The sequence below is a fragment of the Monodon monoceros genome, unplaced genomic scaffold (genome assembly GCF_005190385.1).
Source record: "Monodon monoceros isolate NGI ecotype Baffin Bay Population unplaced genomic scaffold, NGI_Narwhal_1 Super_Scaffold_5, whole genome shotgun sequence".
Lineage (NCBI taxonomy): Eukaryota > Metazoa > Chordata > Mammalia > Artiodactyla > Monodontidae > Monodon > Monodon monoceros.
Window position 1 is genome coordinate 112,950,989 of NW_021703782.1, and position 24,031 is coordinate 112,975,019.

General features: G+C 52.9%; 3 protein-coding genes and 1 pseudogene across 11 annotated transcripts in view; 2 read left to right on the top strand and 2 right to left on the bottom strand.

Annotated features, from left to right (window-relative positions):
* Positions 1 to 10,583, bottom strand: part of PNPLA7 (patatin like phospholipase domain containing 7) — a 31,253-nt gene extending 20,670 nt beyond the window's left edge. The window contains 8 exon segments of the mRNA XM_029203509.1: positions 2,781 to 2,861; positions 6,077 to 6,092; positions 6,864 to 7,023; positions 8,466 to 8,559; positions 8,562 to 8,605; positions 8,785 to 8,876; positions 10,284 to 10,509; positions 10,573 to 10,583. Of these exon segments, the coding sequence (XP_029059342.1) occupies positions 2,781 to 2,861; positions 6,077 to 6,092; positions 6,864 to 7,023; positions 8,466 to 8,559; positions 8,562 to 8,605; positions 8,785 to 8,876; positions 10,284 to 10,509; positions 10,573 to 10,583 (724 nt within the window).
* DPH7 (diphthamide biosynthesis 7) overlaps positions 1 to 24,031 on the bottom strand; it is a 35,248-nt gene that overhangs the window by 4,179 nt on the left and 7,038 nt on the right. For 3 of the 9 annotated variants that reach the window (XM_029202367.1, XM_029202366.1, XM_029202368.1), the window contains 3 exons: positions 22,907 to 23,147; positions 22,502 to 22,674; positions 16,782 to 17,271 (listed from right to left, as the gene is read on the bottom strand). In XM_029202367.1, coding sequence (XP_029058200.1) covers positions 16,823 to 17,271; positions 22,502 to 22,674; positions 22,907 to 23,147 — 863 coding nt within the window. In that variant the 3' untranslated portion in view covers positions 16,782 to 16,822. The other 6 variants (XR_003790750.1, XR_003790748.1, XR_003790747.1 and 3 more) reach the window with 6 other exon arrangements.
* Positions 5,668 to 7,014, top strand: LOC114883986 (annotated as a pseudogene).
* MRPL41 (mitochondrial ribosomal protein L41) lies at positions 14,823 to 15,478 on the top strand. Its single transcript, XM_029202371.1, has one exon. It carries the CDS (start codon positions 14,937 to 14,939, stop codon positions 15,342 to 15,344), a length of 408 nt encoding a protein of 135 aa, XP_029058204.1. The 5' UTR covers positions 14,823 to 14,936; the 3' UTR covers positions 15,345 to 15,478.

Below are 24,031 nucleotides of genomic sequence, written 5' to 3' on the forward strand. Positions count from 1 at the left end.
GCCCCCCTGGCTGGCCGCTGTGCCAGCCCAGCTCCTGCACAGACCTTCCCGACCAGGAAGGGCATGGCCAGGTGCCAGGTGCAGGCACCGGCCACGCAGGAGGGTCCAGCTCCGCCGAAAGGGCATCCATTTCTGAGTCTGCTGGTCTCGTCCCTGGGGAGGAGCGGTGGGTCCTGAGGCATAAAGCGTGGGTTCCTGCAAGGCCTGACCCAGAAGCCAGAGCGGGGGCTGCAGAAGGCAGAGAGAGGGGCCCCTAAGAGCTAACCTGGGGGCAGGGCAAGAAAGTGAGGGCTGTGAGCCAGTTGGCAGCTGCATGCGAGGCAGCAGGGGGCCTCTTTTCACCGGTTTTCTGGCAGCTTCTCTGTGGGGAATCCCCTTCCTCTCGCTCTTTCCCAGTGACCTCTGACGTTAGAACCCTCCGTCTGAGGTAGAACCAGAGGGGGATTCTATTGCCAGCTTCTGACAGTTTTCTTTTAGCCTTTAAGAAAGGCACGTGGAAGGTTCTGGTTCTGACCAAGAAGGAGGTGGAGCCGGCATATCGCACCTAACCGCTGCCACCAGTTACACGGAGGCTCTGGACACAGTTCTCAGGAGACCCAGAGGGGCGTGAAGAGGAGTGCAGACGAGCCAGGACTTGTGGGAAGACCACGCTACTAATGCCACAAGGGTAGCAGTGCCACTGCCCCGTCCCAGCTACAGCCAAGTGGGGTCCATGCCTCCCCCTCCGCACTGGGTGCTGCCTCCAGGGAGGCTTTCCAGGGCCCCAAGTTCCTGCATGGGGCGATAGACACAGTGGGGTGGAGCCCCCAGCTCTCCATTCCCTGCACTAGAGAGGGGAGATGGAGAAGGGAGTCCTCTAGATCTAGTATGAAGTCCTGGCTTCACCCCCAAGCAGCCCATACATGAAACTGGCCAGGATTGCACAGCAGAGGCTCTGAGAACAGAATCCAGTGTGGCATACCATCCAGGCTGCACACTGGCTCTGGGTAGCACACAAGCACAGCAGACCAGAGCAGTACTGCAAAGGCCTTGAGAATTAAATTAACATTCAAACACAGCCCAAGGAAGAGGGCCAGGACATGCTCTGTGAATATAAGCACATTGACAGTCTGCAAAAATAGAAGATTTAAATGGGAACCAGGCTCTCATAACATAATACTCGAAATACAGGATGCAATCCAAAATTACCAGGCATACCAACAGCCAGGAAAATCTCAACTTGAACAGGAGAAGACAATTAACAGACAAAAACGACAACATGTGGGCTTCCCTGGTGGCGCAGTGGTTAAGAATCCGTGTGCCAACTCAGGGGACATGGGTTCAAGCCCTGGTCCAGGAAGATCCCACGTGCTGCGGAGCAACTAAGCCTGTGCACCACAACTACTGACCCTGTGCTCTAGAGCCTGTGTGCCACAACTACTGAGCCCACAAGCCACAACTACTGAAGCTGCACACCTAGAGCCCGTGCTCCTCAACAAGAGAAGCCACTGCAATGAGAAGCCCGCACACCACTACGAAGAGTAGCCCCCGCTTGCCTCAACTAGAGAAAGCCCGCGCACAGCAACAAAGACCCAACGCGGTCAAAAATAAATTAAAAAAAAAAAAAAAAGACAACATGCCACAGAATTTGGAAGTCCTTGACGAGGCAATAAAGCAGTGATCATAACCAGACAGAGACAGCTGTCATGGACTGTCTTGAAGCAAATGCAGAAATATAATAACTGAAATTAAAAATTCTCTGGGTGGCCTTAGGAGCAGAATCAAGAAGACAGAGGAAAGAGCCAGTGAGCTTGAAGACATATCAAAAGAGAGTACTTGGGCTTCCCTGGTGGCGCAGTGGTTGAGAGTCTGCCTGCTGATGCAGGGGACACGGGTTCCTGCCCCAGTCCAGGAAGATCCCACATGCCACGGAGAGGCTGGGCCCATGAGCCATGGCCGCTGAGCCTGCGCTTCCGGAGCCTGTTGCTCTGCAATGGGAGAGGCCACAACACTGAGAGGCCCGTGTACCGCAAAAAAAAAAAAAAAGAAAGGAAGTACTCAATCTGAACATCAGATGGAGAAAAAAGATTAAAAAACGAACAGTGTCCCAGAGACACTGGGACAATAACAAAAGGTCTAACATTTGCTTCTGTGAATTTCCAGAAGAGGAGAAAGAATACAGGGCTGAGAGACTATCTGAAGAAATAAAGGATGAAACCTTTCCAAATTTAGTTAAAAAATATATATATACCTACAGATTCAAGATGAGCGAACCCCAAACAAGATAAACCCAAAGAAATTCATGCCAAGCACTCCAAAATCAAATTTCCAAACAGTAAAGGCAAAGGAAAATCCCAAATACAGCCAGACAGAAATGATGCACTACCTACTTGGGAACAATTTGAATGTCTGGATTTCTCATTAGAAGCAACGAAGACCAGAAGGAAGTGGTACAAAATGTTTAAAGTGCTGAAATAAAAGGACTGTCAAGCCAGAATTGCACATCCAGCAAAAAGTATCCTTCAGGACGAAGGTGAAGTAAAGACAGTCTTAGATGAAGGAAAATTAAGAGAATCTGTAGCCAGCAGACCTGCGCTAAAAGGACTATTATTAAAGGAACGTCTTCAGACAGAAGGGAAATGATACCAGGAGGAAGCTTGGAACACCAGGATGAGGGAATAGTTTTAAACGTGTTTGACGGCTGAAAGCAAAAGTTCTAACACTGTGAGGGGGGTTTCAACCTAAGTAGAGGCTCTGGGCGGGGCTCTGAGCAGGGTGGGTGGGGCTCCCAGGTTGCAGGCCCAGGCACCCAGCCGTCGCAGTTCCCTGCTGGAGGCTGCCCAGGATCTTCTCGCCCAAGAGGTGAATCAGCGAGTCACAACCTGGGGGCAGAGAAAGAACAGAGACCTCAACCACACACTTTAAACCATGACGCCAAGCAAGCACCTTAGACCAGGGGTCCCCAGCCCCCGGACCAGTAGCGGTCCGCAGCCTGTTAGGAGCCAGGCCACACAGCAGCAGGTGAGCGGCGGGCTAGCGCAAGTGAGGCTTCATCTGCCGCTCCCCGTGCTCGCATTACCGCCTGAACCATCCCCCCAAAACTCCCCAGTCCATGGAAAAATTGCCTTCCACGAAACCAGTCCCTGGTACCAGAAAGGTTGGGGGCCGCTGCCTCAGACCCACGGTGTCAAGACTGCCGCGGCTGTAAACCACTCTAGGCAGTGGAAGGTGATGCGGCTGCTGTCTGGTTGCAGGCAGGTGCGGGGCACGTGGCCTGGGACCTTGCCCAGGACGGCATCTCCTCTCATCCCCAGGCGGGAAACACGGGGCAGCACCGGGAAGCCACGACTGCCCGCAGGCAGGCCACAAGGGCCTTCCCCAGAGCCGAGGGTCATCACGTGATGCTAAGTGCCTGGCCCGCTGGACATGGGCTGCTTTACATGATATCCAGGAAGAATTACCTTTTAAATATAATAATGCTATTTTGGTTATATTCTAAATTTTTAGAGTTGCAGACTCAAGTATCTAAGGTTGGAATGTCAAAATGCCTGTAATTTACTTTTAAGGGCTTTTGCACAAGTAAAGTGAGTTAAAAGTTTTTTAATTTGCTAAAGTTTGCAAGATGGGAGAGGATGTACTGTACAGGAAGCCTGCTTCTGTGGCTCTTGCATGCAGTACGGATCACTTTCGAAAAGAGAAGCCGCTGTCAGCTTCAGTAACCCTAAGTATCTCAGAGAGCAAGGTGAAAGCAGTGAGGAGGTGATTCCGACACCAGGCACTGCCTCTGCAAGCCTCAGCTGCCGGCTACTTCCTGGCCATCTACAGCCGACAGCTCTGGGCTGACTACGCAAAGAGCAGGCCCTGAGACCTCATGCTACAGCAACCGGTGTCCCCAGACCCTGCCAGCCAGCCCTCCACCTGCAAGCTAACTTGGAGACCCTCTCTTACCCCCAGGACTCTGGTGTCAAAGACCCATGGAAGATGCAAGTGAAACTGTCCAAATTTTAGGACGTGAGACAAGACGTAGTTTGAGCAGAGTGGTCCAAAACAGAAGCTGAAAAGAAGTCTGGTTTATATACAACTGATCTAGCATCAAACTATTAACTGGAGCTAATTTTGTTTGTTTGTTTGTTTTTTGCGGTATGCGGGCCTCTCACCGCTGTGGCCTCTCCCGTTGCGGAGCAGAGGCTCTGGACGCGCAGGCTCAGCGGCCATGGCTCACGGGCCCAGCCGCTCCGCGGCACGTGGGATCTTCCCAGACTGGGGCACGAACCCGTGTCCCCTGCATCGGCAGGTGGACTCTCAACCACTGCGCCACCAGGGAAGCCCAACTGGAGTTAATTTTACAAACCACATTTTATTATGGAAAATTTCAAAGATACACGAAAGTAGAGAGAAGAGTACAGTGGACCCCCCCTTCCCATCACCCAGCTCCACCCATCTTATTTCACACACATACCCCCAAAATTTTGAAGACAATCCCAAACATAGCATTTTATCCATTAATAGTTGAACTCGTATCTCTAAAATATCACAACAATGATACAATTATCACAATTACAAATTAACAATAGCTCTAAATCAAAGCTTTTGAAAGTGATCATTTCTACATCAAATGAAAAAGGTTCACAACAGGCCAATGAACACATGAAAAGGTGCTCAACATCTTTAGTCATTAGGGAAATGCAAACCCTAGCCACCAGTATAAATAATAGCATTTTGACATATTTTTCCACTGGATTAAAAGAAAAAGAAAACCATGTGATGCTGGTGATTTAGTATGGGAACTTCACCTCAGTGTGACCCAGGGAACCGCTGTGAACTTCTTCAAACCTGGCACTGGTCTCACTGTCCAGGAGCCCTTCCATCTGGCCCAAAGGCTCCGGCCCTCTTGGTGAAGGCCTGCCAGGTGGATGACATGGAGGCCCCGCCCCGAGGAGACTGGACGAAAGCCATGCCTTTTCTAATTGTCCCACCAGGTCACCCGCAGACAAAGAGACACACGTGAGACCTGTACCCTGACGACACTGTGGTCTAGCAGCCCAAAGACCATGCAGGAGCTGTGCGAGGTCAGGGCCCACCCAGGGCCCGGCAGGCGGGAACGTCACGTGGCCAGGGTGGGGGCGACCTTGTGAACTCCAGGGTTCACTGTGTCTGCGGCGGGAGGCTGCGTCACCCACCAGCAGGCAAATAAACCCACAAGCCCTCAGGAGTCCGGGTCTATAGGTGGCCCTGGCAACTGTGACTCAAGCATATAAGTCAACAAAGGCAGGAAACAAAGAGGTAGCTTCCAGCTGAATTATTTTCTTAGAGTTAAAACTATTTACAGCCTGAAACCCAAAAATAAGGCAAGGGTGCTAATGATCATCATAGATCAATACCCAACCACTGAGGGGTTCCAAGGCAGTGGGAGAGACACGGCAAGATGCTTGTGATGTGGGCTTCCCTGGTGGCGCAGTGGTTGAGAGTCCGCCTGCCAACGCAGGGGACACGGGTTCGAGCCCTGGTCCGGGAAGATCCCACATGCCACGGAGCAACGAAGCCCATGTGCCACAACTACCGAGCCTCCGCTCTAGAGTCCGCGAGCCACAACTACTGAACCCTGCGCACCTAGAGCCTGTGCTCTGCAACAAGAGAAGCCACAGCAGTGAGAAGCCCACGCACCGCAACAAAGAGTAGCCCCTGCTCGCTGCAACTAGAGAAAGCCCACGCACAGCAACAAAGATCCAACACAGCCAAAAATAAATAAATAAATAAATTAATTAATTTTTAAAAAGTGCTTGCAATGTGTCTGGGGAAATGCAGAGGTGAGCCACCACGCGCAGCCCCTGTACAGCAGAAGCTGACACACCTGCTTCAAGGGCAGCTGTGGTCCAATGTGCCTTTTCCTCCAAAGAACAAAAAATTTAAATTTTGCACTCCGAAGGCCCATAGTTTGGCTCACCACGTTTCTCTCCGCGGTGTGCTGGCCTACACAGGTGGCCTCGCCGCTCAGGGGAGAAGACATACAAGGAAATTTGCATAAGACGGTGGTGCAAAATGGAGCTGGAGGAGGCTTATCTGTGCACAGAGACACTCCTGAGAATAATCCAGATACTCCACTTGATTTCACACTGGAAGAGTACAAGAGGATAGAGGCAACTGTAAAAAAACTACCCATAAGGGCACAAAGCAGCAGCTGTACTTCCAGTCCTGGATTCAGCCCAAAGGCAGAATGGATGGCTGCCCATCTCTGCTATGAACAAGGCTGCAGAAAGTTACAAGTACTGCCAATGAGAATATATGAAGAAGCAGCTTTTTATACAATGTATAATCAAAAACCGGTTGGAAAGAATCATATTCAAGTTTGCACTACTATCCTTGCATGCTTTGAAACTCTGACAGCATACTGGAGGCCACTCAGAAAAAGCTTGGAATAAAGGTCAGGGAGACTACACTTGACAAACTTTTCACTCTTATAGAAATGGAATATTTAGGGGCCTGTGTAAATGCACCAATGGTTCAAAGAAATGACAACTACTATGAGGATCTGACACCTAAGGATACTGAAGAAATTATTGATGAACTCAAGGCTGGCAAAATCCCAAAACCTGGGCTAAGGAGTGGACGCTTCTCATGGGAGCCCCGGCCAGAGGTCTTACCTCTTTGACTGAACCACCTAAAGAACCTGGCTTTGGTGGGCAAGCAGGCCTTTAATTTATATTCAACTGTAAAAATGCCACTGGAGAAATAAAATATGAATCTCCTATCTACATAAAATAAAATATAATAAAATAAAAATTGGTACTAACTTTTCAATGGAAAACTTAACAAATGTTAAAGAGGGCAGACCTCTAAGTGAAAACACAACAGACCCCAGCCCTGCCCCACCCAAGGGCTCTCACCGAATCCTGGATGTAGACCTCCAGCCGCCCGTCCTGCACCACATAGATGCTGGTATCTGGCTCCCCTGGCCGGAAGACGTACTCCCCTTCCAGAAGCTACACAAACACCATGTGTTTGCAAAGTTCCAGGATAAGTGGCTTCTCAAAGTGACCCAGGACCCTATAAGAAACAGTGCACATGGGACACCTACAGGAAGGAGGGGAGAAGGGACACAGGCCACAGTCCCTGCCGGCCAGACCACAGAGCGAGCTTTCAAGAGCTGCAGAGCCCATAGCACAAGCACCAGCAGGACAGAAGCTTAAGCTTCAGGAATTTCCATCAGCTACTGTTCCATGAGCTCAGAGAACTCTCAGGCCATGAGCATGAATTTGAACCAGATGCATAAACGAGGGCAGGTAGTGAAGCGCTGGAAAGAGGAGTCGGGGCTTCCAGGGAGAAATGGGGAACCAGACTTGCAATTTTCCATCCAGCCACACACTTCCCACACTCGCTCCATGTCGCCCTGAAGGTGAACACTCTGATAAGCAGACAGACACATGAAAGAACCGGCGAGGAGGCTCCACTCACCACTGGGAGGGCACCGATGGCAAGAAGACTTCCCAACTGATGAAAGCAGGGTTCACATGTTGGGGTCTGGGGCGGGCATTCTGGCTTACACATGAGTTAACTCCCACTTCATGCTCACTAGATAGAATAGCCTGTTGTGGCTGATCAAACACATATTGTACGTCTGCTTAATTATTAAAGGACACATTGGCCAGAAGTAAAGAACATCCGGGGCTTCCCTGGTGGCACAGTGGTTGAGAGTCCGCCTGCCGATGCAGGGGACACGGACTCGGGTTCGAGCCCTGGTCCGGGAAGATCCCACATGCCTCAGAGCAACTAAGCCCATGCGCCACAACTACTGAGCCTGCGCTCTAGAGCCAGCGAGCCACAACTACTGAGCCTGTGTGCCACAACTACTGAAGCCCGTGCGCCTAGAGCCTGTGCTCTGCAACAAGAGAAGCCACCGCAATGAGAAGCCCGCGCACTGCAATGAAGAGCAGCCCCCGCTCACTGCAACTAGAGAAAGCCCGCACGCAGCAACAAAGACCCAACGCAGCCAAAAACAAATAAATTAAATAGATAAATATTAAACAACAAGAACAACAAAACGTCCACGTAAAAAATAAAGATTAAATGCCTCCCTTTCTAGGGTGCCAATGCTCGTTCTCCTTCAACGATAAGACTCCCTTCCCAGGTGCCGAGGCCATACTGACTCACCATGTACCTGCTGATCTGTTTTTTTTGAAACCTTGAAGGAATGTATCCCTGACTAGCTTAATGTTCTTTGTTCTGACAAGACATAAAACTGCCAAAAACTATGCTTCTCTGGGGAAGTTCCTCAGAGTTATCTGAGAGGTTGTCTTCCAGGCTCTAGTCCTCAGTTTGGCTCAAATAAAACTCTTCTTATTCCAATTATAGGTTGTTTATTCATTATTTTTGTCGCCACAACCAACGGTGGCCACAGGGAAAGGACACCTCGGAGGCCAGGTGACAGCCAGTCCCCGGGGCACAGCCGCAGGCACATGGCGGGCCTCCCGTGTCCACTTCTCTCTTACTGAACATTTTTCAGCATGTACAAAACTCCTGACGGCAGGTGAGAATTCTTCACATCGAACTCCGTGAGGTCGGCCTCCAGCAGGGAGGGCGGGGCTCCTTTGGCTGCAGGGTGGGGTATTCCTTCTTGAAATGCAGGATGCTACAAAGCAGAGAGACATGCACCTGGAGCAGAAGCCCAAAGGGGTTCAGACGCAGACGGTGTTTGCGCTGTGAACTCCATGGCAGGGAAGCCACGGGCGGCGCAACGTCCGCGGCCTCCCCAGCGCCCACTGGGGAGGGCAGCTGAGACGTGACTAGTCTGAAGGGCACCCCCAGTACCTCTTGGCCAAAGATAGCACCTTGGTCCTCTTCATCACCCACTGCGGGGGGGCAGCTGTGTTCCCCACAAGCGCGTGGGGGAGTGTGGTCACCTGCAGAGTGAAAGGGGGAGGCCACGTCTGGACCCTGCAGCCGGTGGATCCAGCTCTCAGCCTCAGGGTCGGTCCCAGCCCTCAGGACCTGGCCTGCCCGCAGCCCGACACCAGCATCCCGGCCCGGCCCCACCCTGCTCACCTGCCCAGGACACAGGGAACCATCCTTGGCGCTGATGATAGCGATACCGCGTGGCCATGTCCCCAGACAGCCCATGCTCTGAGAGCTCTGAGTCCTCAGCCCTGCGTCCTCTCTGCCTAGAAGGCTGACGCTCTCCACCCCACACCTGTCACGCTGGCACACACGACAACCTGAGTGCCTGCACAGTCCTCCCAGTCTGGAAGGCTCTTCACCCTCCCCCACAGTCGAGGCCCACCAGACTGCCCCAAACAGCGGCGCCGGGGAGCGTGGAGGGCCCGGCTCCTAGCCGGGCACCGGCCAGCCTCCTCGGGCAGCCACTGCCCCCTGCTGTCCCCTAGCTCCCGAGCTGCATCTGCCCCACGGTGCCAGCTGGGGTTGTCGGTGGGCGGTCACCACAACCCCTCCTTCCCTCCCAGGCGTCCTGGCCTCACTGGACCACGTTCCTGTCCTTAGCCCAGGTCCAGCTTGCCACTGCCCAGTCCTCGGCAGGGTCACCAGTGGACAGCCCCCCACCCAACCACACACGCCTGAGTGCCTTTGAGACCTGCCGGGAGTCACTCCACGTGGCCCTGCACGAGCCTGCGGGGGGCCCGCCCACTGTCCCTGTGCGCCTGCCCGCCCGCCCGCCCGCCAGACAGAGCAGCCCCAACCGACCGGCCTCCCACAGCGCCTGACACTGAGGAGGAAGAGCCACGTGAGGACACCCACGTGACTCCCCATCGACAGCTCAAGCTTACCCACGAAGAACACGAATCGATTGTGTAACTCGAGGAAAGTAACAAAGAGAAGATATTTTTAAATACCAGCAAATGCTTCAAGCGTGCATTTGAAGCACAGGCAGCCTCAGGCAGTCTGCTGAGACCTCCTGCCCTTAGGGGGAGAAGGGCGCAGGGGCCTGGCTGCTGGACGGGCTGGACGCGGCTGCTCCTCCCAAGGTGGGTCTTGACACTGGCAAGCGAGGCCTTGCAGTTTCCCCCTCGCAGAGCCTGGCCCCAAATCCTGGTTGGACCAGCAATCTCAGCACCGGAGCCAGGACCCTCCGCCCGCCACACGTCAGGGATGCTCCAGGCGGGGGGCTTCTGTCCTCCCTTCCAGTTCACGTCCACCTCACAGGGTGACGGGGCCTCCTTCCCAAATGCTTCCGCCCAGCCATGCCCTCCCCAGACCCTCCCCGAGCCCCAGAGCCGCTGCACAGCCCCCAGGCACAGGCCTGCGGTGCCGACACCTCTGAGGGGGAGGAGGCCTGGGCCTGCAGCGCGAGCTACCTTCCTCATGATGTTCCTGCCGTATAGCATCGCTTTGTCTCTCTTCTGGAACCTGTACTGAGGAGTGGGCTGCCCTTGTCCTGCAAGGGGAGCCAAGGGGCTGCCTGAGCACGGCTGGGACCCGCGAGGCGGCCACGTGTACACACTGAGCTGTCCTGCCCCTGCCTGGCCTGGCCCCGCCCCGCCCCCAGTGACACAGCACCTCGTCCCAGGGCTGCGACAGACCCTTGCAGAGGAAGCGGGACTTCACTCTTCTTGGAAATGTGATCCAAGGAAGTTCAGAACAGACTCGAATTGCATGGATCCGAGGAGCTCAGCCTCGTGGACAGGCCAGCAGTTTCCAACAAAAGCCACCACCCGAGCCTCCCCCACCCTTTCAAGCCCTCCTCCCCATCCCCCTAGAGCTAAAGTCTGAAGCAAGATACTCACGGAATCAGTTAACCCTTCTATACACAAAAAATGGTCATCGGGCTTCCCTGGTGGCACAGTGGTTGAGAGTCCGCCTGCCGATGCAGGGGACACGGGTTCGTGCCCCGGTCCGGGAAGATCCCACATGCCGCGGAGCGGCTGGGCCCGTGAGTCATGGCCGCTGAGCCTGCGCGTCGGGAGCCTGTGCTCCACAACGGGAGAGGCCACAACAGTGAGAGGCCCGTGTACCGCAAGAAAAAAAAAAAAAGATGGTCATGCCAATAAGGTCCAGGGCCAGGGCCAGGAGGATTTCAGTTGCAACACCCACCAGCTAGCTGGGTGAGGTCACAGATAGAGCACCCGTCAGCAAGGTGCCATGAGGCCCCTCCCAAGCCCAGACACAGGCTGGACACAAAGGACCCAGGGCAGCCAAGGGTGCAATAGGCCACTGATTCTGGGGCCCGCCCATTAGCCGGGGGCAGTGAGGTGGTCACCTGGTGGACTGGGAATGCTCCTCCGTCAGCTGCAGACCCCAGGACCGAAGGGTGGCCAGGTAGAAGCACGCCTAGGGGGGAAGGCTGCAGTCGGGAAGGGCCAGGATGGGCACGGCCCTGGCTCCCCAGGGAGTGACAACAGAGCTGTGGGTCAGGGACAAGTCAGCAGCCCTGGAGACCTCCAGAAAGAAGCGACCTTCCAGGACGCTGAGGTCCCCTGAGCCCACTTGCTCTGGAGCAGCGCCACCCACAGCATGGCTGGGCAGGGCCAGCAGCTGTGCTGTGTTGACAACAAATGCTCCAGGCATCATTAACGCATCTGAATCCTAAATCCTCAGCTTTCCTGCTCCTCAGGATGCAAATCCAGAGGAGCAAGCCCGGCTGGCCACAGTGGGTACAAAGGCCACCTCTCAGTGCCCTCTCGTCACCAACAGAACCACGTGCTGCTGGCCTCGGGGCAGACAGAAGCCCACACAGCAGCAGTGCTGGGAAACCCTAAGGAGCCAACTGGATTTTGAGAGCATTAAATACCAGCTCACAGCAGAGAAGGGCTCCCAGGGAGGGAGTTAACAAGGGGCTTCAGAAGCCCAGACCCCAGGGAGAGAGAAAGGAAGGTAAGAGAGAACAGTGAGGGACTTCCCTGGTGGTGCAGTGGTTAAGAATCTGCCTGCCAGTGCAGGGGACACGGGTTTGAGCCCTGGTCCAGGAAGATCCTACATGCTGCAGAGCGACTAAGCCAGTGCACCACAGCTACTGAGCCTGCGCTCTAGAGCCCGTGAGCCACAACTACTAAGCCCGTGTGCCACAACTACTGAAGCCTGCGAGTCACAACTACTTAGCCCACATGCCACAACTACTGAAGCCCGCACGCCTAGAGCCCGTGCTCTGCAACAAGAGAAACCACCACAATGAGAATCCCGCGCACCGCAACGAAGAGTAGCCCCTGCTCGCCGCAACTAGAGAAAGCCCGGGCACAGCAATGAAGACCCAACGCAGCCAAAAATAAATAAATAAATTTTAAAAAAGAGAGAACAGTGAGTGTGGAATGGTGAGTGGGCAGACGGCTGGGGCCGCCCATACACAGGATGCTGGCAGATTCCCCCCAAAGCTGAAGAAACCAGCCAAACAAGTAGCTACACTCCATTCCTCCCGGTACCCACATACCTCCTTCCAAGCAGCCAGGAACAGGATGGGTTTGGGGGAGTGGTGGGGGGACTTGTTAATCCTTTCAAGTTTCTACACAAGTGCCAAGGACTAAAGCAGCTTGCCTGATCCTTCAGAGCCAGGATCACACACAGCATCGATGCCAGAAAACCCAAGGAAATCAATGCGCTCAGAAAAGCATTTCAAAAGCAGAATGTCGCATCGAGACAGAATAAGGAAGTGATTCAGAAAGCTCAACCCTTTGAACTCAGCTCAGGAGGCAGATGGAAGCAGTGGGAGCTTCTGCTTCACAGTGAGGCGTCCAGGCCCCCCTGGCCCAGACTGCGTGCTTGGCTAAAGACGACATCCACCAGGCAGCAGATGAGCACCCTCCTCCTAAGTGTGTCTCTCCGAGCTCAGCCACCCCCTGGGGGGCAGCCAGGGCTGTCCACAGGAAGGGTCACGGGGATGCCCCAGGCCTATTTATACAGTCTCTTGTGGTTAGGCATCTCAGACTTTCCAGCTTTTCACGGTTGTTTTAATGCATCTACATTTCTGGTTTAGAGATAAAGGCCCTTGTAATGTGGATATATATGTTCCACGGGTAAAAGGCCCTAAGACAAAGCAAGCAGACTTCCTAAGGGGAAGCAGGAACTCACAAGAGTGACCTTGGGGAAGAGGAGGGAGGGCCTCAGCCCTGACAAGGGGAAAACAGGCCCCACACACCACCCCCACATGCAGCAGGCTTCAAGGAGTTGCTGCGGGACAGATGTTAAAAGGACCCTTTCTCCTTGTCCAGAAGCGGCCGTAACTGGGAATTTTAAGGCTGATTCCTCACTGGAATCCTCAGGTTCTGCACCTCTGGGCCGGCGTCCCCCTCTTGCTCCATGGCTAAAAGTGAAACAAAAGAAGAGAGACTGGTTCCAAGGAGGGCACACGTTCCACCACCTCATGCTCATGTGCAAAGCAGTGCCTCCCAGCCCTTCCCCAGGTTCCTGCCCACGTTAAATTATGTTTCTATTGACAGGAAAACCCTGATGAAAAACTGTGTTCTCCATGGAGAGAAGCTCTTTTCACAAGCAATCGGAGCCCCTTCCCTCTTGTAAATAGCCCTCATGTGGCTGCCCAGGAACCTAGAACTGCAACCAAGTCCCGGGCTCCTCCCCCAGCCAGTCAAGGGCCAGTGTGGGCAGCCGGGCAAAGGCCTAGTGCAGCAGGGATTTCCAGCACCTGGGGAGGGGTGCGTGGCCACTACAGGCTGTGAGCCAGACCCTCCCTAGTGGCCTGTGCACAGGATTTCCCCCGCAGTGCGGCTGAGCCCTGGAGGTGGGTGTGTTGGTCTGGGGTGTGGTGAACTTGAGGACCAGCTCTGCTCACCTGGCCTCTGTGCCGCAGGGAGGAGCCCCGTCTAGGGCCTTCACCCTGTGGCTCCCAGGTCCCTTGGAAGGGCAACAGTAAGAGAGGGTTGTCTTCCGAAATCCCACCGGGAGAAGTCAGGGAGCAGAAGGTAGGTGCAGGGTCACCTGCATCTGCTCACTGGTCAAAGGTCCCTGCCGGCCCCGTGGGAAACCCTTTCTTCTCAGATGTCTCCTCAAGGACCAGCAGCGCCTTGACCCCAGCTCTGCGGCCCAGCCCTGACCAGGGCGGTCTCCCCACGCCTCCCAGGCTTACAGGCGACAGAGCTCAAGCCCCCAGCACCTGCTACACAACCAAACCGCCTTCAGCTGCTGAACGTGCTCCACAGCGCAGGGGACGGGAGGGAAGGAGACAGAGCGCAGGAGACCTGGGGGGCCGGGGGCGGCGCGGTTGGGGTCATCGAGGTTAGGAAGATGGTGGTTAGGGGGGCGTGGAAGTTAGGGCGCAGGGCTGGAGAGCAGTGATTATGGGGCCGTCGGGTTGAGGGCAGTCAGGTTGGGGGGCGTTCAGCTGCAGGGGCATCGGGGTTGGGGGCAGTCGGGGTTGAGGGCAGTCGGGTTGGGGGGCGTCGAGTTGAGGGGCGTTGGGTTGAGGTCAGTCGGGGCTGGGGGCAGTAGGGTTGGGAGGCGTCCGGTTGGGGGCAGTTGGGTTGAGGTGCGTCGCCGGCGACAGCCCTGTGGGGCAGTGTACGTCCCGACGATGCATGGGGGAGGGGATGGCTACCTCTGCTCACAGAACCGGACCCCCAGGCCTGCCACTTCGGGGCGCTCGGCGACGACTCACCAGGATCGCGCGCTCCCGACGCCCGCCCTCCCGTCACTCCACCCTGACGCCCCGCCCCCGACACCCGGTACTCCCGTCGCTCCTCCCGAAGCCCCGCCCCTAACGTCCGCACTCACGGCGTCCGGCCCTGCGCCTCGAAGCTCCGCCCCCCACGGCCGCGCTCCTGACGGCCCGCCCGGACGCGGGATCTCCCCGAGCATTGGCCAGGCCCCCACAGGTCCCGCCCCCCCGCAGGGCCAAGGCTGCACATTGGACGCGTCGCAGCCAATCGGAGCTGCTCTTGCTCTGGCGCGGGGGGCCAGGGGGTGTCGGAAGCTGCAGTGGTCGCCGGAAGCGGAGCGCTGGGGTGCCGGGGTTCGCGTGGCTGTGCGCGGGAGTCGGAGAGCGTTCGCGTCGTTCGGGCCCCGGCATGGGCCTCCTGAGCGGAGCGGCTCGCGCCCTGGTGCGGGGCGCCGACCGAATGAGCAAGTGGACCAGCAAGCGGGGCCCGCGCACCTTCTACAAGAGCCGCGGCGCCAAGGGCATCGGCTTCCGGGGCCGCGACGGCAAGTTCGTGCAGGTCAAGGAAATGGTCCCGGAGCTGGTGGTCCCCGATCTGGCCGGCTTCAAGCTCAAGCCATACGTGAACTACCGCGCCCCGGAGGGCACAGACGTTCCCCTGACGGCCAAGCAGCTCTTTCTGGAGACAGCGGCACCTGCTATCGAGAAGGACTTCAAGGCCGGGACTTTCGACCCTGAGCGCCTGGACAAGTACGGCTTTGAGCCCACGCAGGAAGGCAAGCTCTTCCAGCTGTACCCCAAGAACTTCCCGCGCTAGGAGCAGTCGTCGTCGGCGGCGGTCGGGTGTGCCTGCGACTGAGGACTTCGACCTATCTTCCTCGCTGAGCCTAGCTCCCGGGTGGCGGGTGGGGAGGCGTTGCCCTCGTTTCGCTTCTATTAAAGACCTTGGCTACCCTACAGTGTTGTTCGGAGCAGCTGGTCATTTTGAAAAGGAAAGTGTGCCACGTAACAGGCTAGGGCGAAGTGACCGAGGCGACGTTCTGAGGTTCCAGCCAAACCAGAACCCCAACCAACAGGTTCTGGGAAGTAGGCAAGAACACGTGGCTTAGCTTGCAGGAGAAAGAGAATTCACAAGGCAGATCCAGCCACATGATAGCACTGGTTAATTCATCCCCCAAAAAACCACCAATGAGAATACTTATGGGTTCCAAAGCAGCTTATTTTGGGGAGTCAGGTGAGACAGCCCCCCCTTGGGGTAAACCTAAAGATAAGACCACACAGGAAGTTGATGCCAAACTCGTATTTCCCTAGTAATCTATAGTCTCCTTCCTCCTTGTGTTTTCCTGTTTCAGTGCATAATCCCTCAGATTCTAATTCTGTTTCATATTTAACTGACCCTTAAGTGAAATATCCTAAAATAAACTCTGGAGGAGGGTTCAACATTAACACATTCTGACCTGTACTGGCACACAGTGTTGTACCATCAGAAAATAAGAAAGCAAAGGATAGAGGTTTGTGTTTTCTAACTCGGAACACCTATCTGTTGTATTTATTAGTGGATGCTGAGGAGCTGACAAATTCCACAGTGGCCTATACTTCAACATCTGTTCCTTCCAGAGAGACAAGGAGGAACTGGTCTGTGGGAGTCAGATCAGTCACAAACCCAGTTATGTTTCTGGAGTTAAACCGTGTCCAGGTTTGGAAGCTACTTGGTTTACTGAAGCCGCAGTGAGGAAGTATGACTAATTCAGCATGTGACAACGTATTTCAAGTTTATGACATGCTAAAGCAACTCAGAACGTGTATACACTTCCTTTTGCTTCTCTGCACAGGAGGCTATACAAGCACTTCTGGTGCCATGACATGAGTTTTTTTAATGTTCATATAAAACTACTTCTGGTGTTTTAAAGTAGCTTAAGAAAAAAAAGCCACTCCTTTTAGTTAATACAAACAGTTGCTTAAATAAGTATGAAGAACTGAGAGTCAGAAACACAGGAAACTGACAAGACAGAGCTGGGAACCATGCCCCACCCACACCCTGCCCCCTGCTGCCACAGAATCACCATTTTGAAGGGCCCCAGCAGATAAGGCTTATTTAAGAGGCCAGCAGCTTTTCTGACTGCCTACCTGGAGATTCCATGAGATGCACTGAGCCCTATACAGAAAACCTGCATGCAGCCAGAATCTCAGTGAGATGGTCTGAGGACACTTCATTCTCAGAAAAGATAAAGACATACTCTTGGTTTTATTGGTGGAAATGGTCTTTATGATGTCAAACCAAGTAACTTCCCTAGCTCAGCTGTTCTCCCACTTCCAGAGGTGAAGAACATGATCATAAAAGGAGCAAGTGGCTAGAAGGCTGGCGTCAGAGGTGGCTGCCTCCAGGTACTGGTCACAGTCACAGATCTCGATCTCCGAGGCATGCAGCCGGCCGCCGCTCTCCTCTGCAAAGGGCTGGAGAGGACTCTTCAGCTTGCCTCCACTCTGGTGTTTGGTACCACCCTCTCCATCAGCATCAGCTAGACGCTCAAAACAGGGTGCTGGCGACTGGGCCGCAACTTTGAGGGTATAGACTGGGTCTGCTGTTTTGGCTCCTGGGTCGCTGCCAGGAGAGGACCCCAAGCAGAATGACGGATGGGTCTGCGGCAAGCGGCGGAAGTAGAGCCAGGACCAGTCGACTCCATACACCAGCGAGTTGGGCAAGGTGTAGGACAGAGTGACTGGGAACACTTCCTGATTCTCCTCTGGAGTGAGACAGGAGGACATGGGAAACTTACCCAGGGTTGATCTCATCATCCCCACCCTGGCCCTACCCACCCTCAAAGCGAGACGATGTGCCAAGAGCAACCACTGTGTGTCACGCAGAGGACTATCAAGACGCGGACAGACAAGCAGAGAAGCACAGACCATCATCCTGCAGGGAATGCACTCTGTGTTCCTGAGAGAGGAGTCAGCCTGCACTACAGAGCTAACCCGTACCCTAACCCTACAGAGCTAACCCTAACGTGTACCCTAACCCTAACCCATACCCTAACCCTAACACATACCCTAACCCTAACCCATAACCTAACCTGTGCCATAACCCTACAGAGCTAACCCTAACCCGAACCCAAACCTGAACCCTTAGGACTCAGCAGAAGCTTCTCGTTAAGACTTAAAAGCAAAGGACAAACGAGTGAGCCAAACGGAGCGAAAGGGGTGTATGAGAAGAAATAAAGGGAACAGTTCGTGTAAAGCACAGAGGTGGAAAGACCCTGGCGTGTGTGAGGAACCACACGAGTGGACGTGGCTGACGTGTCATCAGGAACTGGCGACACGTCAGAAGGGTCCCATGATGCAGAGCTCGGCGTGCTGCGTTAGAGAGTTTGGACTTGAGCTTGGAAAGGGAGTAACTCACTGAAGAGTTGAAGCGTGAGCAGCTTTCCTTATGGTGAGTTGCTATGGCAACTCTGAAGACAGAGGGCAGGACGGGCAAAGGCCCGGCCTTATTCTGGACAGAACATGGCTGAGAAAGTGTGAAAGTAATATGCAACCAGAAAAAGAAATGATGAGGTGTCACCAAACCTGAGATGGTCAAGGGTCCAGGGCAAGGCCGAGGCTGGCAAGAGCAGCCTCAGAAAACTAGTGGCCAGTGAGCTGGGGATGCGGGCTTAGAAAACTGTCACCAGCCGGAAGGCCCAGTGGCCGGCCATTCAGTCTTCACTTAGCCTGGATGCCACTGCCACCTCCCAAGTGCAGGGATCAGTGCCACTGCACTCTGAATTGTGATCGGAATCTGAATCACGACTAGAATAAGCAGTGATGCGGAAAGCCTGCAGCTGGCATCAGGAAACACACCAACGATACAACCAGGGCCCTGGAGATCCTCCTCCGTAACCCAGGGCTTTGCCTGAGCAGAGGTGGCTCCAGAGAGGAGCTGGACACTAAGCTTACCCTGAGAGCAGAGAAGCTGGACACCAAGCTTACCCTGAGAGCAGAGAGGCACCCTGGCACCACCACCGAAGGAAGCTTCCAGGAGACCTCCCGCTCCATGGTGTGCACGCTGGGGTACCGGAAGGCGAGGGTCACTGGGACAATAAAGGCGCACTGTAGCCGTACATCCAACCAGTGGCAGCACCCGCTCGTGGCCCAGGTGGACACAGCAGCCTTCCTACCACACAGCAACACCACACAGCAACAGCACATCCACTACTCAGGTGCATGTGTAGCATGAACTGAACTACCACACTGGGCAACAAGAAGTCGAAAAGTACTATAAAGTAGAAACAGTACAAGCAACACTCTGATCACAGCGCAATAAAACAAACTTAATAATGTGGTCAAAATACGAAAAATTGCTTCCACCTACAAATTTTAGAAACTTCTACTAAACCATACTTGGGTAAAAGGGGAAATACAAACTCAAGTCATAGAATTTCTTCATAAAAATGAAAGTGAAATTACTACATATCAGAACCTAACAATGTGCTTAAATCAGAGAAAAATTCAGACATAAAAACACTCAATACAAAGTAATAAAGATAAGTGAATTGTAGTCCCAACTCAAAATGCTAGAAAAAGAACACAGGAGGCACAAGGAGAGAAACAACAAAGATAAAAGGAGAGGTTGATGAGGTAAAGAACAGAAACCACCGGACTATAATAAAAAAGTAAAACCCTGCTTCTTTAAAAGTAGTAAAATATACATGCTACTAACTAACCTAATTAAGGAAAAAGACATAAAAAATATTGTATACTTGCATAAGTATACAAAGTAAAACATGGTAAAGGGGAAATAACTATTAGAGAAGAAATTTTTTTTTTTTAAATCAAAGTAACTTTACACATCTTTGGGCAAATAAATTTCAAAATGTAGATGAAATGAATAGCTGCCTAGGAAAATACGGTTCACCAAAATTGACCCCAGGCCTTCCCTGGTGGTCCAGTGGTTAAGACTTCACACTTCCACTGCAGGGGGCGTGGAAGATCCTGCATGCCGCCTGGCGTGGCCAAAAAAAAAAAAGAAAAAAGAGAACAAAATTGACCCCAGTAGAGACATATAGCATAAACAACCAACTTCCATAGAAAAATATAGAGAAAGTTAACACAGAACCATCATTCAAAAATATATCAGGCCCAGATAGTCTCACAGGAGATTTTTTTTTTTTACCAAATCTTGAATGAAAAGATAATCCAAATGGCATATAAATTGTTCAAGAGAAAATGAGGAAAAATGTTCACACTTTTGGTTTTGATTCTCACATGAACCAAACATAATGCTGCTAAATAGCACAGAAGAAAGTCTGTGTCTCCTTTGCACGTTAATGCAAGTCCCCAGTAAGGTGCCGCCAGAGCCCAGTACCGCGCTGGAAAAACAACACACCTTCCAAAGACACACAGATGGCCAAAAGGCACGTGGAAGGATGCTCAACATAACCAATCATCAGAGAAACGCCAATAAAAACCCCAATGAGATATAACCTCACACCTGTCGGAATGGCCATCATCAAAAGACCACAAATAGCAAATGTCAGTGAGGATGTGGAGAAAAGGGAACCCTCCTACACTGTTGGTGGGAGTGTAAATTGGTGCAGCCACTGTGGAAAACAGTATGGAGGTTCCTCAAGAAACAAAATAAAACTAACTACTGTATGATCTGGCAATGCCACTGCTGGGTACCTATCTGAAGAAAATGAAAAAATTCAAAAAGATATACGCACCCCAATGCTCATAGCAGCATTATTTACAACTGCCAAGATATGGAAGCAACCTAAGAGTCCATCAACAAATGAATGGATAAATAAGATGTGATGTATATATACAGCGGAATATTACTCAGCCATAAAAAAGAATGAAATTTTGCCATCTGCAACATGGATGGACCTGAAGGGTATTATGCTTAGTGAAATAGGTCAAAGAAAGACAAATACTATATGATATCACTTATATGTAGAATCTAAACTATAAAACAACTAGTGAATATAACAAAAAAGAAACAGATGTAGAGAACAAACTAGTGGTTACCAGTAAGGGGAGGGAGGGGGGAGGGGCAAGATAGAGGTAGGGGATTTAAAGGTACAAACTATTATGTATAAAATAAATACACTACAAGGATATATTGTACAGGGACTTCCCTGGCAGTCCAGTGGGTAAGGACTCTGTGCTTCCACTGCAGGGGGCATGGGTTCGATCCCTGGTTGAGAAACTAAGATCCCACATGCTATGGCCAAAAAAACAAAACAAAAACAAGAAAAGGATATATTGTACAGCACAGGGAATATAATCAATATTTTATAATAACTATAAACAGAATATAACCTTTAAAAACTGTTAACCAGTATATTGTATACATAAAACAAAATACTGTAAATCAACTATACCTCAAAAAAAGTTTTTGACAACTAAAATAAAACAAAACCATAAGCAAGTGGGATTTACTCCAGGAATATATTCCATATTAGGAAATCCATAAACAAAATTTACCATATTAATATATCTAAGGAGAAAAATAATACAGTTCAATAGATATTATAAAAGCATTTAACAAAAAAATCAACAATTCCTGATTTAAAAAAATACTCATGAAAACATGGATTGATGAATACTAAGCACACACATTAGTCCTTATATATCATCAAACCAAATGGGAACCAGCAGGGACCCTATCAAGGCCAGGAATAGGGCTTCCCTGGTGGTGCAGTGGTTGGGAATCCATCTGCCAGTGCAGGGGACCCGGGTTCGAGCCCTGGTCCGGGAAGATCCCACATGCCGTGGAGCAGCTAAGCCCATGTGCCACAACTACTGAGCCTGCGCTCTTGAGCCCATGCACCACAACTACTGAGCCCATGCACCACAACTACTGAGCCCATGCACCCTAGGGCCCATGTGCCACAAATACTGAGCCCGCGTGCTGCAACTACTGAAGCCTGCATGCCTAGAGCCTGTGCTCCGCAACAAGAGAAGCCAACGCAATGAGAAGCCCGCGCACTGCAACGAAGGGTAGCCCCCGCTTGCCGCAACTAGAGAAAGGCCGCACACAGCAACAAATGCAGCCAAAAAAAAAAAATTAAAAAAAAACAAAAACAAGCAAGCAAAAACAGCAACTGATGGGATGCAGTGAAAGCAGAGCCTAGAGGGTAACTGATCACTGTAAATCCTATGCTTAGAAAGAAGAAAGTTTGCAACTTGTTTTACAGCGAGAACTGTCAGAGCACATTCATGTGATAAACAGAAATGACGCAGTAGACGGAGGACTGAAGATTCAGAAGACGAAGCCCTTGAGAACAGCCAGTACAGGGGACACTGACCTTGGAACCATGATGGGAGGCGCCTATAATCCCTTGTTTGTACAGAGGAGGGGGACGGGAGATCACGAGGGATGCGTGAGGCGGGGAGCGCAGGGGGTGGGGGTTTAAGAAAAGAAAACGTGGAACAGTCCTGACAGTGAAGAATCACTGGCTACAGAAAGGTCAAGGTTTGCCTGACAAGGGACCCACAGTAGCATAAACTTGAGGTGAGATCACGCTGCGTGGCTGTTTCCCTCCAGCCACGTTCTGTGGCTCAGGCATAAGCAGACTGGGGTTTACCAGTGCGGGATTCTGCCCAGAGAGTATGAGGAAGGAGCAAGGGGAAGAGTTTAACGATGTTTGGAACACAAGGCCATGGAGCCTACGCTGTCCGCAAGCAGGAAGACTTGGCAGAAGGTGGGACAAGGATGGTTATGAAAGCAACCAGTGGTTAACACCTCTGGTGGAGAGGTCCCGATAGGGCCAGCAGACTGCTGAATGCAGAAGGTACCAAAATAATTGAGATGGTCAGGGAAGAACCACGGTTAGAGAGCAGCACGCTTGAAACCGAGATTCTGAAGTCGGCAGACTTACAAATCATGGCAAATCATCCCAGGGAGACCCTGGGAACGCGTGGAGGCTGCAGAAGAGCTTGGTGGAGCAAAAGGAGGCAGGAAACTGGGAGCCCCGCCCCAGGCCCCCCACTCACCTATGGCCTTTTGGCAGCTGAAGATCGTAAAGCCACCATGCATACACGCTGCCAGGAGCAGGTGGGAGTGGAAAGGGTGCCACTTGAGCCTCCACACCCCGCCCTGCACGGGCATGTCCGCCAACGCCTCCTTCATGCTCCGAGTGTCCCAGAGAAGAACGTGCTCGTCGTAGCTAAAACCCATCGACCGCAGAGAGCGTGCAGGAAAGCAAGGCCCCGGGGCAGCAGGGGTCACCTCCCGGAAGACCCGGCCCACTTCCCCTCCAGGACCCGGTTCCTTTCCCAAACCCCGACGCCCGCGCTCTGGGTGGAGAGTTGGCCCAGTCGAGCATCACAGTGGCCAACAGGAGGGAAGGAAGCGACGGTGCAGGAGGAACCCATGTGCACGGACCCTAGGGGGCTCACCTTCCCGTGGCCAAGATGTTCTCGCAATGGGGGCTGCTCTGGATGCTGCACACGCCCATGGAGTGTCTGAGAGCGAAGGGTGAGCCTGAGCAGAAGCCCGGCAGCGCTGCTCCGCCTGCGGGCAGGGAGGGCTGGCCCCTCACGCCGAGCACTGGCCCCTCGGTGACGTACCTCCTGCTTGTGAACACGGATGTGCCAGGGGTCCTGGTGTCCCAGCCTTTCAGAAGGCCGTCGTCCCCACCTGCATGGAAACAGAAACAGCCACTGATGAGGAAGGGCACTGATGGCCGTTTCTCAGGGACTGGGTTTATGTCTGTGAGGAAATTCCCACGGGTGGCTTTTCTCAGGTTTCAGGCTGCCACAGGCAGGGGAGCCCCAGAAACAGTCACCCCTGTGCTGTAACCGTGTCTTCAGACACCTGCAGGGAAGAAGGGAAAGACAGAGGCTACACCCGTAGGAAAAGGGCAGACCTATGGGGGCAGAATGACCAGGTCACATAAGACTCAACCCTTCGGGCTCCTGATGCCAGGAACCAGAGTGGCCCCGTCGAAGTGCTCCGAACAGACCTGCGTGCAGGAGGCATCAGACAGGGAGGCTCTGTAAGGTTCTGGAACCTTTGACACACCGCCATGTGTTTTAAAGAGAAATGCCCTTTGTAATCTTACAGTAAAAGAGCCCTGTGCTTGTTTGGGGGAAACTGAAAGGATAGAAAGAACAAGGGAGCCGGTGCCCTGACCCACAACCAGTCTTTGAAGAAAAGCAACATCAAGATAGAATGTCATGGTATCTCGAGGGAAAAGGGAAGAAACACTGAAGAGGAAGACGTACAGAGAGGACAAAAAGGAGCAAAAGAACAACCACGTCTGCCTGAAACTCCATCCGTCCATCATCTACCACCCACCCACCCACCCATCCACCATCCACCCACCCACCCACCCATCCACCATCCATCCACCACCTACCCACCCATCCACCACCCACCCACCACCCACCCACCCATCCACCACCCACCCACCCACCCATCCACCACCCATCCATCCACCACCCACCCATCCACCCACCCATCCACCATCCATCCACCATCCATCCACCATCCATCCACCATCCATCCACCATCCATCCACC